General features: G+C 35.5%; 1 protein-coding gene across 1 annotated transcript in view; it reads right to left on the bottom strand.

Moving 5' to 3' along the window:
- The window catches only part of LOC111156979 (ring finger protein 180), a 162,051-nt gene extending 143,215 nt beyond the window's left edge, over positions 1–18,836 (bottom strand). The window contains 2 exon segments of the mRNA XM_022518162.1: positions 1,160–1,255; positions 18,702–18,836. Coding sequence (XP_022373870.1) covers positions 1,160–1,255; positions 18,702–18,836 — 231 coding nt within the window.
- Positions 18,837–19,135: the final 299 nt, after the last annotated feature.

Here is a 19,135-nt window from a genome sequence, read left to right as displayed (position 1 = left end):
ACTGGCTTGTTCCCAGGAAATCATTACAATGTGAGAATGAATGCAGAGGATATCTATCAAATGTTATTTTTTAACAACAACCAAAAAGTCAGGGGAGAATGGCAACTATATTTTTTTCAAAAATCATATTACTTAACACTTTTTCAATGCATGTTTCAAAATGTGAGAAATAATAATATCATATTGTTAACAAGGTGAGTTCTTGCTCTTATAATATTTCATTAAGGAGCCTTAAAAATTTGGTAATTTGATTTTGATTGTACCACTGAGAATCATTAATTATCCAGTTTATTTTATACACATACGCATACATGAATAATATAGGACATTTCATTTACTCAGTAGGTATTGTTCTAGGTGCTGGAGATAACAGTAATAAACAAAAGAGAAAAAATTCTGACTTTATGGAGTTTTTATTCTGGTAGGGGAGCTAGGCAATTAACAAGACCAGTAAGCCATATATGTATGTGGGTAAGCATGTGTGCATGCATGCATGTGTGTGTGTGTGTGTATATTTATGTCTATATTTATATAGGTCATATATGCTCATGTATGCTTACGAGTACTATATATTACATATTGTATGTGCGTATATGTAAAACATAGCTATTTAAATCAGAGAGGAGGAGAAAGGAAGTGTGGAGTGATAATAGCAGAGTAGGGGAACTGACAGTTTGCAGAGGCAATGCCTCATTGTGAGTAAAGATACATGGAAATAAGGGAAGCAGTAAATAACTGTGGGAAGAGCAATCAAGGAAGGGGAAATACTATGTTTTAAAGTCTGAGATAAAAAAGTACCTGGAGCTCTCGAGTAATAATGAAGAAGCCAGTAGGTGTAATCAAGAGTTACAGACCCTTTCTTATCTCTTGAAAGAATGCATTCAAGAAAAATAGCTCTAAAAAAATCCTGGAAGGGGTGCCTGGGTGGCTCAGTGGGTTAAGCCACTGCCTTCAGCTCAGGTCATGATCTCAGGGTCCTGGGATCGAGTCATCGGGCTCTCTGCTCAGCAGGGAGCCTGCTTCCCTCTCTCTCTCTTTGCCTGCCTCTCCGTCTACTTGTGATCTCTCTCTGTCAAATAAATAAATAAAAATCTTAAAAAAAAAAAAAAATCCTGGAAGTAGTAAATTCCTAATTTTGCTCAGAAACTAAGGAACTTACTTTTTGTATTAGGCAGTTTATCCATTCTGGAAGAGCTTCTATATCCATGTGCCACACATGACAAATACTCTGATCATCAGCAGAATCATGTGTGTCCTGTTGTATCAAAATGCATGATATTAGTTATTACCAGTTCTGGATTTATTTAACAAATTTCATATTTGAGTAAAACACAAAAATATAAATTCAGTTTTAGCTAGGAAGAAAATAACCACTGCTCTCCTCTTCTCATTCCCATCCCAAAAACAAACCCACAAAGACAAAAACAAATTTTCAAGAAATAACTGCTTGTGAATTAAAAAAAAAAAAAAAAGCCTCCATTCCATTGATTTTATCAAATTAAATTTAAAATTTAGCAAAAAGTCATTCAACAGACGAATCTGGCACTCTATTCCTTTTCCTGAATATGAGAAAAAAATAATGCCATTCATGACAACTTTCCCAGGTCTTTAATCCCTGATTCCATCTGGACTCTACTAAGAATAAAGAAGCTGCCAAACAATCTATTGAGGTACTCAAGAAAAGTACAAGAGGATGGGGGAGAAGAATAAATTCATAGGCAACCAGAAAAGTCTCAACTAAATTTCAGCTGTATTAGAAGAAGAAAATTTCAGAGAGAGATACTTTTGGCTTTCTGAAACAGATGTGTAGGAATATATGTGATATACAGGTGAAACTGTACACATATCAGAAAAATGCAGGGCAGGCTAGCATGGAGATACAGGACTCTTTATAACCTTAATTAACCTTACACCAATTTGCGTTTACCTCTCTGGGTCTCAGTTTTCTCACCTGTAAAAAAAACTTCTTGATAATTGCTAAGATCCCTTCTGGGTATACAAAATTGCATTCTGTGATGGCAGAAAAGAGTTTCTTGAGAAGAAGAGGGAAAAATAATGCTTCTGTCCATATACCCATTCCCAGCATGAGATTTTACACAGCAGTAACTTTTCCAAGTTGCCAAAGCATAACGTTTTTTTAGATTTCCCTAGCAGTGACACTATTAGGTACTATAATTACATTAACAAAATAAATAAGGAAATTACTAAACATACTTGCAAAGTCTGTGTGCACAGTGATAAGAATGAAATAAGACAGAATCTCTGTAAGAACCTGTTGCCAAATAATCTACATTAGATTGTGATGTGGAACCAAGATTGCCAAATTTCTAGGTTTAATTTCCCAAGTTGGTGCCTCTGAGCATTATAATCACTTTCTCTTCCATGAATACATCTTAAGATACTAAATGGTGGCCCAGTATACAAGAAAAGTTTCAGTATGATTTATTTGCCTGTCAGAAAGATCTATAAAGAAACCACCTTTACCTAATTTCTGTCAGGCTCCCAAAAGATCCCAACTTAATAAAAATGCGAAAGGGAACTGAGCTATTGTTGTATGTTAGACCACATTTCATTATTTCATATACTGTACACAACAGTATTTGCTATACTATAAATGAGAGCACTAAGCCAAATTCAAGATTGTAACAGAGGAAAAATACTTTTATTAAAAGGTCTGAAAAAATTTTCCATTTCTAATGTCTGATTCAACAACACAGGCTGAAAATAGTTCAAAGGCAAATACAAAGTCCTCTGAGAAGGGTATATAGTGGGCGAAAGAGAAATTTTATAGTTTTATTAATGATGCCTGAACTCTAAATCTGGCTAACAGACTGCAACTTATCACGTGAATAGAAAGAGCCAAGATGCCCTTCAATGGACGAATGGATAAGGAAGATGTGGTCCATATACACTATGGAGTATTATGCCTCCATCAGAAAGGATGAATACCCAACTTTGTAGCAACATGGATGGGACTGGAAGAGATTATGATGAGTGAAATAATTCAAGCAGAGAGAGTCAATTATCATATGGTTTCACTTATTTGTGGAGCATAACAAATAACATGGAGGACATGGGGAGATGGAGAGGAGAAGGGACCTGAGGGAAATTGGAAGGGGAGGTGAACCGTGAGAGACTATGGACTCTGAAAAACAACCTGAGGGTTTTGAAGGGGCCGGGGGTGGGAGGTTGGGGGAACCAGGTGGTGGGTATTGGGGAGGGCACGTATTGCATGGAGCACTGGGTGTGGTGCAAAAACAATGAATACTGTTATGCTGAAAAGAAATTAAAAAAAAAAAAAAGAAAAGAAAGAATAGTAAGAAAAGGCCAGGCAAATCCATGTCAAAATGAAGAAGGTATTATTGAATGGAAGCAAAGTTAGGAAGAAAGGAGGAGATACTAGAAACAGTCTCTAGCTCAATCATCTTACTGCTCCCTAATATATATGTCCTCACAAGAGTGCCGGGCAGACGTACAAAGGTTTATTTTATCCTAGATTCTCATAAAACCAAAGAAGGAAAAATTCAGGTAGAGGTAAGTAATTACTGGTTCCAGTATAGTAAAGTAAGCACATAATCTAGTGTATCCTCCCTCTCAAAACAAAGTATTTATCAAAGACAATTATAAAAGTAACCAAGAACTGAACTAAAAAATATAGCTGGGGAGATTTCTGTGAACCAGAAATTATGAGGAGCCTCTGGAAGATGAATGAGGAAATAGCAGCACAATGTATTCAAGTTCCAAGTACATAATAGATGAGAACAACACAAATAATGGTCCATATCAACGTGGTGAAAACGAGAGACAAAAAAAAAGCCCTGGGTAACCATCAGGGGTAGAATGGATGTCTGTCTGTCTCCAGGCAAGAGGTGTACCTAAAGAAGAGAGAAATAGAGCAACATCTCAGGGTAGCTGGAAATGCCTAGAAAAAAAAATGGAAAGCAGTTACAGGAACTCCAGAAGATGAGCTACTCAGGATCAATCTCTATTCTTGCTGAAAATAGTACCATGACATGTAAAGAACATGAGCTAGATTTGTTTGTACTAATAAGATACATCTCTACTACTACTGTTTGCTATTTTTAAAAAGTCAAGTGAATTAGAAATAAATGCACTCTGAGCTATGCTATTAAAAGCATACACAACCTAAAAATAAGTAGTATTACAACTTTTCTAAGGAAACAAACATAAAAAGTACCTAAGATGCCATGTACCAAGTTGACAACATTGGTTAGATTTGAAGGAAGAAAGACGAAGGTTAGGAGTTACTAAAAGGAAACTTAACTTTCTCATTATTGCTTTACTGGGAGAATATATTAAATAATACTTGTATAATTAAAATTTAATTTGAAAATTGATTCAAGTAAAAATAAAAGAAACATTACTTCTGATTCTGGCAATGTAAAAGTAAGTGGTATTAGACATTCTCTCAGCAAGCATTTTAATAGATAACACTTAGCAATAACTTACACCTGTCAGAAAGGCTAAAGTAAAAATCTCAAGAAATAACAGGTGTTGACAAAGACGTGGAGAAAAAAGTCACTGGCAATCACTTTTGGTGTGACTATAAATGGGTACAGTCACTGTGGAAAACAGTATGGAGACTTTTTAAAAAATTAAAAATACAGGAGACAAACCATAAGAGACTATGGACTCTGAGAAACAAACTGAGGGTTTCGACAGGAGGAGGGTGGGGGGATGGGTGAGCCTGGTAGTAGGTATTAAGGAGGGCATGGATCAGTGGATATTTCATGCAAACAATCAATCACGGAACACTACATCAAAACTAATGATGTACTGTATGGTGACTAACATAAGAAAAAGAGAAGAAGAGAAAATTTTTAAATTAAATAGAATTAAAAATTAAAAGTAGAAATATAGTATGATCCAATAATTCCACTAATGGGCAATTTACCGGCCCCCCCCAAACAATGAAAACACTGCTTTGAAAAGACTGATTCACATTTATGTTTATTGCAGCCTTACTTATGATAGCCAAGATATGGAAGCAATCTAATTGATAAAGATGTGGTACACATATACAATTCATTCTCACTGTTTCTATACCACACTGTATTGATGGTCCAAGTCAGCAGAGTATGGCAAGAAGAGGAAAAGAGACACACAGATTAAAAATAAAACAACAAGATATATATACACAATGGAATACCATGCAGCCATCAAAAGAAATGAAATCTTGCCATTTGCGACGACGTGGATGGAACTAGAGGGTATCATGCTTAGCGAAATAAGTCAATCGGAGAAAGACAACTATCATATGATCTCCCTGATATGAGGGAGAGGAGATGCAACATGGGGGGTTAAGGGGGTAGGAGAAGAGTAAATGAGACAAGATGGGATTGGGAGGGAGACAAACCATAAGTGACTCTTAATCTCACAAAACAAACTGAGGGTTAATCGGGGGAGGGGGGTTGGGGGGGGTGGGATTATGGACATTGGGGAGGGTATGTGCTATGATGAGTGCTGTGAAGTGTGTAAACCTGGCGATTCACAGACCTGTACCCCTGGGGATAAAAATATATGTTTATAAAAAATAAAATTAAAAAAAATTATAAAAAAAAATAAAATAAAACAAGATACAACTTCTCATCAAATAAGATGGATAATAAAGAAAAAAGAACATAAGTGAAGAAGAAAGAAATAGAACAGTGATTCATGCTAGAACATGGATAACATTGAAAACATTATGCTGGGTAAAAGAAGGCAGACACAGAAGGCTACATATTGTATGACTGCATTTATGTAAAATATCCAGAGTCCAGCACATCTATAGACATAAAGCAGATCAGTAGTTGCCTGGGTTTTGAGGGAAGGGTAAATGGAGAGTGACAGCTTAATGAGTATGAGCTTTCCTCTTGGGAGGATGAAAATGTCCTGGAATTAGACAGTGATGATGGCTGTGCAATGCTGTAAATGTACTAAATATCACTAGTAGTAAATTTTATATTATGTATATTTTAGCACAATTTTTATAAAAGAACAATGTAACTCTTTTATTTGTAGTCAGCAGAATATGAAGAAACTACTACTAAGGAATTCACCAAAATGGCTGTTTAAATTAAGAAGTTTGCATAATTTCAGTATACGATGTCAACATACAAAGGTCTGTGTATCACATTTCTGTATATTAACAACAAATAATGGGAAAGCAAAAATGTTTAAAGTATCACTTAGAAAAGTATCCAAAAATATGCCCTCATTATGTATAAATTTGATGCAATATATTTAAGATCTGTCTACTGAGAACTATAGAACACTATACAAAGAAATTAAAGAAGACCGAATTAAACCAATGAATATATCATATTTTTAAGATATCAGTTCTTCCCAGATTAATTTACAGATTCACCACAATCCCACTCAAAATCCTAGCAGGCTTATTTGTAGAAACTGACAGATTACAAAATTTACGTGAATGCAAATGATCTGAAACACCCCAAGAAATTCTGCAACAGAAGACGAAAGGCGGAGTCCATACACTTCTACTTTCAACACTTACTGGATCAGTGGAACAGGATAGAACCCAAATAGACCTGTATACATGCTCAATTAATTTTTGGTAAATATGCCAAGGTGATGAGAAAAGATACACTCTTCAAAAACTGGTGATGGAACAACTTGATAAACGTATGAGGCTAAAGGAAAACAAAAAAGTCCCAAACAATCTTTTTTTAAATTAACATACAATGTATTATTTGCTTCAGGGGACAGGGCTGTGAATCATCAGGCTTACACAATTCACAGCACTCACCATAGCACATACCCTCCCCAATGTCCATGACCCAGCCACCCTATCCCTCCCATCCCTCTCCCCTCCAGTAACCCTCTGCTTGGTTTCCTGAGATTAAGAGTCTCTTATGGTTTGTCTCCCTCCCTGGTCCCATCTTGTTTCATTTTTTCCCTCCCTTTCCCCCACCACCCCCTACCCTGCCTCTCAAATTCCTCATATCAGAGAGAGCATATGATAATTGTCTTTCTCTGATTGACTAACTAGAGGGTATTATGCTAAACAAAAAAATCTTGATGCTTACCACATACCATACATAAAAATAACTCAAAATAGATCTGAGTCCTAAAAGGTAACACTGTAAGTACAAACTGTCTAGAAGAAAACATAGAGGAGAAAACCCTGTGATAGGAAATGTATTCTCAGAGCAGAAAAACACAATCCATTTAAAAAAAAAATGATAAGGTGGATTTCATAAAAATTAAAACAATCAACTATTTGAAAGGTATCAGTAAAGAAATAAAAACACAAACCACAGACTGGAAGAAAATTCATAAAACCTGTATCCAACAAGAAATTTTTAGCCAGAATATTAAAAAAACCTCTTACAACTTAATAAGGAAAAAAAAAAAAACCAACCCACAATTTTAAAAATGAGAACAAGATTTTTAACAGACACCTCACAGAGGGCACATACTGATGTTCAAAACCACATTTTAAAAAAGGCAGAACACCATTAGTCACTGCAGAAATGCAAATTCAAACAACAATGGATTCTACTGTACATTTATTTTAAAAGTTCATAAAGAAGAAAAAGAGCAGGATGAAGAGAGAAAGAAAAAGAAAAGAACTAGCAGTATCAGTACTTACAAAGAGCAACCAAAAATCTCATACATTGCCAGCATGAAAGCAAAATGGTACAGACATTTTAGAAAACCTATGGTCAGTCACTTAAAAACAATACCTACACTTACCCTAAGACCTAGCAGTAGCTGGCAATAACCAGGAGAAATGAAAATAGATATCCACATAAAGATTTGTATACAAATATTCATAACAACTTTATTATAGCTCAAAATTATAAACATCCTAAACGTCCAAAACGACTATGGCATCCCTACAATGGATAAACAACCATAGGATCCACGTAATGTAGTAATATTCAGTAACAAAAAATCAGCTACTGACATATGCAACAACATGATTCAATCTGAAGTGTGCTTGCTTTTACTTCCTGTATTCTTAGAGAAAATTCCTTTAAAAATGTGAATTTTTAACAGTTTGGTCATATATGAGCCAAAGCTCATCTTAACAAATTTAAGTGGACTATACAAATCTGTTTGTTAAAGAACCTTGGGAAACTTACTGAAAATGACTCAATAAAAATAAGCAGTCTAGCTTTAACGAAATACCTTGCCTTAGAAATGAAACGAAGGTATGGATAACATCTTTGCAGAATAGAATTAATCTCACAAAGCAGAATAGAATTAATCTCACAAACGTCTGGCCTCATACACATTAGCCCCTTACATTAGGAGCTGACCTTTATTGAGATTAGTCTAACTGTGACAAATTTTTTTTTTTTTAATTTATTTGACAGACAGAGATCACAAGTAGGCCGAGAGGCAGGCAGAGAGAGAGAGAGAGAGAGAGAGGAGGAAGCAGGCTCCCTGCTAAGCAGAGAGCCCGGTGTGGGGCTCAATCCCAGGACCCTGGGATCATGACCCAAGCCAAAGGCAGAGGCTTTAACCCACTGAGCCACCCAGGCACCCCTGTGATAAATTTTTTAAAAGACTATTATTGAGAACACAAGCTGGAATTAACAAATAAAGTCATTTTTACTTTGATATTAGATCCAAAACTTTCTCTGAGTTTTCAAGGTTTTATCTATATATGGACTAAGTAAATATTTCTACACTGGTACAAAGAACTGTAGCATATTAATGTCAAAGTAAATTAATGGCAGTCATCCTATCAATATTTACTGAATGATTACTAGACACCATATTAACCATATAAAGGGAGATAAAATTTATATATATATATATACACACACATGCACACACATACACATACATATAAAATGAAGTAATAAATAAAGTATACATATATATATGTGTATATATATATATATATATATATATATATATATATATGCCAGTGACTATGCTGGGTACCTTACATTTATTATCTCATTTTGTTATTTCATTGTGCATACTCCATTATATTATGTAATCAAATAAAGTGATCATATTTAATCTTGTAAGACTGACCATAATAACACAGAAACCATCATCGACTATAAATTGTAGGGATGCTTCCTGAACATTCTTAAGAGAATAAACTGGAATCACAGTTCTAAGAACTATGAAGGGTATTTTAGAAGGTACTTACTTTTACTAGCTCACTAATATTTATGCTGTGTTTACTATACCCAGGCACAGTAGGGACTGTTTTAAGGATTTAAGGATTTTTACTATTTTACAGACAGGGAAACAAAGACAAGAGAAATTAGGTAACTTTTAAGTAAGTTGTCCAAGGTCACAGAAGCAAGGATTTCCAGCAGACAGTCGAGCTTCAGAACTTCCATCCTCAGTCACTGAGGACAGAGTGACCTCAGTCACTGAAGTGTTACTTCCTGTATCAAATAAATACTATCGTTTTCAGGCAATCAACCTTCTGATATCATTAGCATGAGTATGTTTTCAGCCATGATACTACTTTTCCCTTACAAAAAAAAAAAACAAAAAAAACCAAAAACCTGAGCCATAACTTATTTTTAAATTAACCACAAATGATACACTAACTTATAGAAAATGAAAGGTAGGTTTAGAAAAAAATTCTACAACTGATTCTGAATGGGACCCAACCTGATTTTTATTTGAGAACTATTAATATGAAGCAAGCACACATTTTTCTCTTAATAGTTAAGAGTTAAAGCATTGTCTCATGCCAACAGAGGAAGAAGAAAATCAATTACAGCAACTGATACACCTGAGAGGAATGTGAAAGGCTAGGTGAAGAATGTACAGTGTTCTCCATTTTTTCCTCAGGCAACTTAGGTATAGCAAACAAAGACAGCCAGGATCAACGAAGGAGCCTCAATTATAAATGAGACTGCCAACTACTTCACCTGTACTTACACACAGTCTTAGAAAACATATGTAATATTCATGGTATTTACTTGCAATATAGTTTAACAGGTAAAGCAGGGCATCACACTATTAAGTTTATAAGTCTACTGTCAACTAATTTTTTTTAAAAAGGTTTTTTATTAACATAAAATGTATCATTAGCCCCAGGGGTACAGGTCTGTGAATTGCCAGGTTTACACATTTCACAGCATTCACTATAGTATATACCCTCCCCAATGTCCATAACCCCACCACCCTCTCCCTATACCCCTCCCCCTGGCAACTCTCAGTTTGTTTTGTTGGATTAAGAGTCTCTAATGGTTTGTCTTGTCAACTAATTTTTAAAAATCAAAAACATATGTGATAAGACAAGTTTTAACAGATGTATTTTAAGATAAATGACTACAATGGAAGCAACCTGATTTTAGGAATTTAAAGCCTTTAAAGTAATAGCATGAAAGGTTATCTCCTTTGGGAAAAAATTAAACTGAAAATTACAAAAACAGTATTATTAGGACTTAAAAAAACCTTGCAAAACAGTTTTTTCAGGTCTCGAATTTATACTTGGGGGAGGAAGGAAGAGAAGAAGGAGGAATTAACAGCCAATTTCACTTAATGCTATCCAAGAAATATTGACAAAATATTTTGTAACTGAAATAATTTGTTCAAGCAGCAGGGGGAGCCAAGGCATTGTTATTTTGTTTGTTCTTTAAGGGTAGGGAATGTTTCTGGTTGCTATGTACAGGGAGAACTTCATGTAATTTTAAAATTACAAATGTTATGCACTATCTTTTTATCATTAAATGAACTTTAGGATTTTTAATTAAGCCGACAGTTTTAATGTATAAAGCTGACATAGACAATTTAATATTATATGATATTTTTGAAAGATGTTTAACATTTGGCATTTCCAATATTAGCATTAATACTCCCTCAGCTAATTCATTAAAAGTAAGCCAACTATATATTTAACTACACGGCTATAAACATAAAAGGGAAAAGACTGGGTAAAAAATACGTCATTTACATTATTAATTAGAGTGTTACAAATATAAAGGAATCAAATTCTATTATCCTGCCCTCTTTTTTTCCTATTTGTACTCTGAGAAGGTACTTGAGGATGAAAACTTTTTTTTACTCAAAAAGTCAGAATGAATACAAAAATGATTTAAAGCCTCACTTAAGTTCTCCCCACATTCAACCTTGTCAACTTTCTAAAAATTCACTCTTCACACAACACACACAATAAAAATAATCTTTTTAAAATTCAATGGTCATATCACTCCTTTTCATTAGCTTCCCAGCTTTTAGAATAAAGATCAAAGCCCTTAATTTGGCTCACAAGACCATAAATGACCTAATACCTTTCTTTGTAGCTTTAAATCCTGCCAAACTCCCTCTTGATCTCTGAACTCCAATCATGGAAATCTTCTAATTCCATGGATAGCCCATATTCTCTCCAGCACAGGGCCCCAAAGCTTAGAATGTGCTACCTCATGTATTGCTGTCACTAGTCTTCCACCACATCCCCACACAAGTCACTTCCTCAGACAAGCCTTCCTGTTACAAGTTAGTTCAATCCTGTCTATATCCTGTTCTTATGGCTTTCTATACTTTTTCTCTTTGCCATTTACATGGCCATAAATTAGTATTTATGATCAATCACTATCCCAAAAGCTTCGCAAGGACAGGGCATCTCCCTTGTGCTCTTGTTTGAATTTCCAGTGTCTATTATAGGAACTGTTTGTTGTGTCTTAGCTTGGGCTGCCTTACCAAAATACCAGACATAGCCCGTGTGACTTAAACAGAAGACATTTATTCCTCTCAGTTCCAAAGGTTAGAAATCTGAGATCAAAGTGGCAGCATGCTCAAATACCAGAAAGATCGCTCTTCTTAGCTTGTGATAGCCATCTTCTCACAGAGACCACACATGGTGGACAGAAAGAGAGACCTCTCTCTTCTTATAAAGACACAGTCTTTTCAGGTTAGGGTCCTATTCTTAAGATCTCATTTAACCTTAATTACCCCCTAAAGACCCATCTCCGGATGCAAACACACCGGGGAATAAAACTTCACCATGAGCTTATAGAGGAGATACCATTAAGTCTACAGCATGTGGAAAGATTAAATATGAAATAAATATATGCTGACACTAACAAAAGAGAACATAGAAATATTTCAAAATAAACAATATAAGTATGATTTATTTCATTATTGTAGCTACTGGAAAAAAGATACCATCAGGTTAATAAAGTCAGAGAGAAAATGAGCAAAATATGTTAGCCAAAAAAAGGTGGAAAAGCTGTATAATCCAATACTCAATTCAACATTCAGTAATCATATCTTGGCCACCTTGATTCTAGGGGTGGAGTTTGAAAGCTGAAAAACTCCACAGGCTGTAACTGAAAAAGAGTCATAACCCTGTCATTATAATGCTTTAAAATAAGTGTTGGACCATTCCTCAGTCCCCATTTTCCTCCATTCACTAAAACCTGGTACTTGGCCTTCAATTCTCTCAACTACAATGAACCTTGACCTCCCCTTTGCTAAAGCCAATGTACACTGTCATGTAGGGTGTCTATACATGTCCAGTTTGTATGCCAGTTCAACACAAATCTGGAGGGCACCCTTCACAGACCAACACCCTTCAGAACTCTGCGGTGTACAACCTGTACACTGAAGCTAGTGTCTGGTCTTTGACATCTCCCCAAAAGACCCAGTGCCATTAACCAATCCCTCTTCCTAGGAGATACCCATCCACTGAATTGTGTAACACTGTACCCTGATTTTTAGCCCTACCTTTCTTGCTCGTCTTTTTTCCTACTGTGTGTGCTTTGTTTTCTCTGTCCATCCTTTAAACACTCCTTGGCCCTCTTTCTCACTGCATTCACATTGCACATGGCAATCTCATGCACTGTCACAGTGGTACTCTCCACTTGTATGCTGATGACTCCCAGAACCCCACTTTTAGTTCAGATCTCTGTTCTCAATCCCATATCCTTAGAATCGGCAGCCTCTTAGAAATCTCTACTGGAATGTTCTATGAGCCACATAAACTTGACATGTCCAAAGCTGTATCAAAATTGACTAAAAAACTAAAACTGAGGACACCATTCTTAATCACTGGCCAAGACCTCACAAATGGAGAGCATTTCTGTCATTGCATTTTTATGTTTTCAGGGTTTTTGTTATTTTATTTTATTTTTTTAAAGATTTTACTTATTTTTTTGACAGAGATCACAAGTAGTCAGAGAGGCAGACAGAGAGAGAGGGAGAGGCAGGCTCCTCACTGAGCAGAGAGCCTGATGCAGGGCTTGATCCCAGGACCCTGAGATCATGACCTGAGCCGAAGGCAGAGGCCCAACACACTGAGCCACCCAGGCGCCCCAGGGTTTTTGTTATTTTGATTTTGGTTTTGGTTCTTGCTCATATTTCATGTATCTTAAGCCTAAAAGCTGGGGTAGGAGCCCCTTTCCTCCTTGTGGACACTGTCTCAAAATTTGAGTAGTTGACAGTGTAAACTGTCTCAAAATTTCCTTCCAAATTCCTTCTTACATGCCTTACTACATGCCAGGGGCTGGAAAGCTAAAGTTCAAATGTCCTAGATTGCCTTACAGCTCAAGTTCCACACATGACCTAGCTTCCACCAAGCTGATATACCTTCTCAGTATTATGAAAGCAGAAGAGAGGACTGTGTCTGTGCTCTTTTTTTCTAGTAAGCTTGGTTTTGAAGGTATTTGGTTACTCTGCAGCAAGTTACTGTGATCCCAGTATCAAGTTTTTGATGTTAAAAAGCAGAGTGTGGGACCTCCATTTCCTGGCATGGACAGGGCTAAAGAAATGTGGTCCTTGAGCCAAAAGCTATGGATGTCGTCTTCCCAGTTTCCTGATTCTCTGTGTTGTTCTGAGGGTCATTTCAAGTCCGTGTGGGGTGCTGAGGACAGCAGACATAGTCTGAGATTCACTCAGGGTGAGGAGATTCTAAGGGGGACCCCCTACATAAATATGGGTTATAATCTCAGTATAAGGGTGAACGAACAGTAAATGTGTTGCTCAGAGGAAGACAGAAGGAAACTTGCTAATGTCAACTGTGGTACTCAGTAAAAGGAAAGGGAAAAAATCTTCCCCTCAGGGCACAGAACAATTTCTTAAACAAAAAGTACAAAATATGAAGGAGATGACTAAAAGTCAACTACAGTACATGATGAACTCCTGTTCCTTTAAAAATTCCACAAAGAGTACAATATAAGTTACACAAACTGGCCAAAGATATTTGCAATAGAAAAACCAATAAAGGATTACTATTTAGAACACATAAAGAAAAACTAAAAAAACAAAAAAACAAAAAAACAAAAAAAAACAAACAAACAAACAAAGGAAAAGTACCTACAAAAACCAGGTAAGAAAAAAAAGCCATTTGACAGAAAACACCAAGAGCCTGAGAGATGAGATGTGGAATGCTAGTGACAGCGACAATGGGGGTGATAAGCAATGCTCAAGACCTGCTCTTAGCATTGTCAACAGAAACAGTTCAGGGCTGCCCAGCAAAGGCTGAGCGTGCACATGTCTTAGGAGGCTGCTGCCTTTACTCTCAGAAATTCACTCCTGCCCATGGGTGCCAAGGTATGTACAAGAGAGCTCATAATAGCACTGTTTGTAATAGCAAAACACTGTAAGACTCCAATGTCTGTCAAAGCAGGAATGCATTATACACTGTGAAGTATTAATGCGCCAGAACACTACACCAAAGTAAGAATCAGTGGGAACTGTACTAACCATGGTGATTTCAGTGAAAGCAACAATTCCTGGAAAAGGACCCACTTACAGTATAATTTCATTTACAGAAATTAAAACAACACAACACTTTCAGAAACAAACTTATTTTATACACATGACTTTTTAACTGTATAGTTTAATAGGCAATAAAGATAAGAGGTGATAAATTAAGCATTCTTTCAGCATAGTATCTGATAAAATTATGTTTAGGTTCAGTATTTTTAGTTTCCTTTAATTAAAACAGATCTTTTGCAGGGTGCCTGGGTGGCTCAGTGGGTTAAGCCTCTGCCTTCGGCTCAGGTCATGATCCCAGGGTCCTGGGATCGAGTCCCGCATCGGGCTCTCTGCTCAGCAGGGAGCCTGCTTCCCTTCCTCTCTCTTTCTGCCTGTCTCTCTGCCTGCTTGTGGTCTCTCTCTGTCAAATAAATAAATAAATTCTTTAAGAAAAAAAACCCAAATCTTTTGTTCATCATTAATAATTTTTATGAAATGCTTCCATGTGTAAAATGTAAAGCATTTTTATAGTTAAAGAAAGACTGAAAGAGAAGCAAATACCAATATATCCACTACTCAGTTTAACTAATATACAACAACTACTTTAGAAGCCCCCTCAGGATCCTTGATTACAGACTTCTCCCAGACTTAACAATGATACTAATTCTGAAGATTAGCTTTTAAGAGGTTTTTATATATGTATGTCTTATTTTACATGCATATATTTTAATATTTAATGGAAATACAAACATTGAATGTAGATTTCTATAAATATATATTTAACACATTGTTTTATATATTTCTATCCTATAAGGCAGTTTCAATAGCTATATATATGTGTCTATATATGTGTGTATATATACATAAATATATATAATAAATAATATAATAATAATATAATAAATATAATAAATAGTATAATATAATATTATATTATTGTATAATAATATAATGTATTATATTATTGTATAATAATATAATGTAATATATAATTATATTATTAATAAATAAATAAAATTAACAAACAATAAATAAAATGTATATATATGTATACATATACATTTTATTTTAAATATGAAGCTATGGCAACAAAAATGCAGTTCAGTGGTTACCTGGGTCTGGGCATGGGTGCAGGGCAAATGGGCCTAACGTAACTTTTTGGAGTGATGGAAGGTTTTGAAACTATATTATAGTGACAGTTGCTCAACTCAAATATTTGCTAAAAGTCATGTAACCACATTCTTTTTTTTTTTTTTAAAGATTTTATTTATTTGACACACAGAGAGAGAAATCACAAGCAGGCAGAGAGGCAGGCAGAGAGAGAGAGGAGGAAACAGGCTCCCTGCTGAGCAGAGAGCCCGATGTGGGGCTCGATCCCAGGACCCTGAGATCATGACCTGAGCCGAAGGCAGAGGCTTTAACCCACTGAGCCACCCAGGCGCCCCTGTAACCATATTCTTACAATGGATGAATTTTATGGCTTATAAATTATACTTACAAAGTTATGTGTGTGTGTGTGTGTGTGTGTGTGTGTGTGTGCGCGCACGCACGTGTGTGTTACTGTTCTGGTTCTTCTGGGAAGCCTTCCATAACTAGCCCAGGGGGGCAGTTGGTTCACCTCCCTTTGTCACTGGACTTATCAAATCAGGATATACTGCTTGGCCTGTCTTCATCTAGGTTTAAAGCCCCTAAAAAAATAAAACAAAATTAAAAAATAAAAAATAAAAATAAAGCTCCTGGAGAAGTAGAATGCTTTTTTGTATTCTGCATCCCTTTCTTGTACAACCCATGCCAATACTAAAGTAGCACTTAACGTTTTCTTGCTCATTAAATAACTATTAAATGAATTAATAACTGGGAGTTCTGCACTTAAATAAAAGTATCAGCCACTCTACTGAGAAGGTGTGAAATTGCATGCTGTCCTGAGGGAGGAACAAAAGGAGCAAAGAGACGGTGGAGTTTAGAGTACTTGCTCTGGACCTTCAGTGTCAGGTCCAACTCTAGCTGCATTGCTTAGGAAAAGTATGATCTGGAGCAAATAATGTAAATGTCTGTACCTCAGTTTCCTTATCTATGAAGTAGAGATTATCTTCCTCAAGACAATCTATTCTTACCGTATACAGAATAATATAAGACATTTAGAACAATGCCTAACCAACAAACACATAAGAAGGTACTTGACATCATTAATCAGTAGGGAAATGCAAATTAAAACAGTAATGATATACCAGTACACATCTATCAGAACAACTAAAATTACAAAGTCTGAAAAAGGGCTGAAAAAGATGTAGAACAACTGAAATTTACATTTACTTTGGAAAACTGGTAGCAGCTTCTAAAAACATTAAAATACACCTGCTCTGATGGCCAGGAAGGAATACTGACCAGTGAAGTTTAGGAAGATGCAGGTTGAAACATGAATGAAGGTGACTGTGACTGCCTTCCCAACAGAACCCAGGAAAGCTCCCTAATTTAGATTCTGCATGACAGAAAAAGGCAGGCATGAGAAGGTCTCATTATTGCCTTTGAGGATTGCAGTTGAGACGAGCATGCTTATAAAGTGAATTAATATTTTAAAGCATTTAGAAACAATGCCTGACATAGCAATGTTATACCAGTAGACAGAGTTAAAAAAATACCTACTTTGTGGGCCCTCAGAAAAAATAAAACGGAAACACAGAAAATCTTTTACAAGAATATTGAAAGTAGTTTTATTCATAACCCAAAACTAGAAATTCAGATATCTAACAAGAAAAAAATTGATAAATTATATATCCATAAACGATAAATGGCATTCTACTCAGTAAAAACAAAAACAACAAAAACCCAAAAAAACATAAATGAATCTCTAAAACATTTGCTAACCAAAATAAGTCAGGTACAAATGACATGCTGCATGTTTCCATGTGAATGAAGGTGAAGAACAGGCAAAACTAGTGTACAGTGAGAGACATCAGTATAGTGATTGTCCTATGAGAGGGAGAGGAGGCAACTGGCTGGAAAAGGGCAAAACAACCTTCTGGAGTGATGGGAATTTATATATTGATCTGATTCACAGCAGAAAGGAGTGAAAAATTTATCAAATTGCATACTTAATTTTTTTTACTCTGTGTAAATAATACCCAACAAATTATTCTTAGCATAAGTTTTCCCCCCCATTAAAATGTTTTGTCCATTTTTAAGAAGTATCTGATATGTAGTAAGTATGCAAACAAAATTAGCTACTATTATCCATTCTAGTTGGCTACTTTGTTAGAGTGGTGAGGAAATAATCATGATTACATATGGTTGAGGCGAAAAACAAAACAAAACAAAAAGCCCACAAACTAACAAGAACCAAAACCTGAGTGTCTCTCAAAGAAGGGGAAACAAACAATGACAGCTGATTATAGTCACTGTATTGAAAGAACTCCCTACCTTCTATGAATTACTGTCGAGTTGTACTTCTTTCATACTGCCTCTTCCCTAATGCTCTTAGAGCAGTTGAGGGATTTTATTTTTATTGTTTAAAAGCCACTTATTTTCACCAGGATGTCTAATAAAGAGCTTTTAAATATTACTTAGATTTTCCTATTGACTTTCAAATTACACATGAAGTTGCTCTTCTAGGTCCATATTGAATACTAACTATACACACAAACACACATACATATATAGACATATATCTCTATACATGCACACAAATATATATGTATTTATAAATATATATATAAAATAGGTTTTCCATTTCTTACTAGGATCTTGAACTTAATTGTGACTAAAGCTCATTCATGGTGGGGATACGAAAAACACTAACGATTATCTTCAACTTACATCTATGATACTGCACTTTGAGGGCATGTTCATGTCAGCAGCTAAATGTACAGTTAATTTTAGCCATGGAAAATGAGATGGCTTGTGAATACTACTTTGAAATGTTTTCATTGGTAAAGCAAAATAAAGTAAAAGGACCTAAGACAAGTGTTAAAGGGATAGGTGTGCACCTGTGGGTGTGCCCACAGCATTCAGATACTAGCAAAGTGTTTGAAGACTGAGTTCACAGTACTTACCTTAAGAACTTGATTCTCAAGATAATTCATCAAACAACCAGAATTTGCTATACATTTTCTACATTTCCAACAACGAAGAATACTTATGTCTTCTTGATTATGATTTTGAGTTATCAATTCTTTGCTTCTTTTCATCTGTGGAAAAATTAACACATTTTTAAAAGTTGAACTGTGTCAGATTAAATGTGATTTTCTAAACTCTTACCACAACATTAGTTACACATGGATCAGAAGAAAGAGAATTATCATTTAATGAGGTACATACTAGTAACCAGGTCTTAGCTTAGCAGGACTCCTACCAAAGAACTACAAATATTCTTCTAAATAGGAAGTTTTAAATACCCACAGCATTAAATTTGAAATACAACAGAATTTATTGAGTTGCAGTTAGTTATGTGAAAATGGGAAGTACTTACTTTAAATTCATGGCAAAA

The sequence above is a fragment of the Enhydra lutris genome, unplaced genomic scaffold (assembly GCF_002288905.1).
Source record: "Enhydra lutris kenyoni isolate GAN:26980312 unplaced genomic scaffold, ASM228890v2 scaffoldscaffold50, whole genome shotgun sequence".
In the NCBI taxonomy this organism is placed as follows: domain Eukaryota; kingdom Metazoa; phylum Chordata; class Mammalia; order Carnivora; family Mustelidae; genus Enhydra; species Enhydra lutris.
This window is presented reverse-complemented; position numbering and strand designations above follow the sequence as displayed.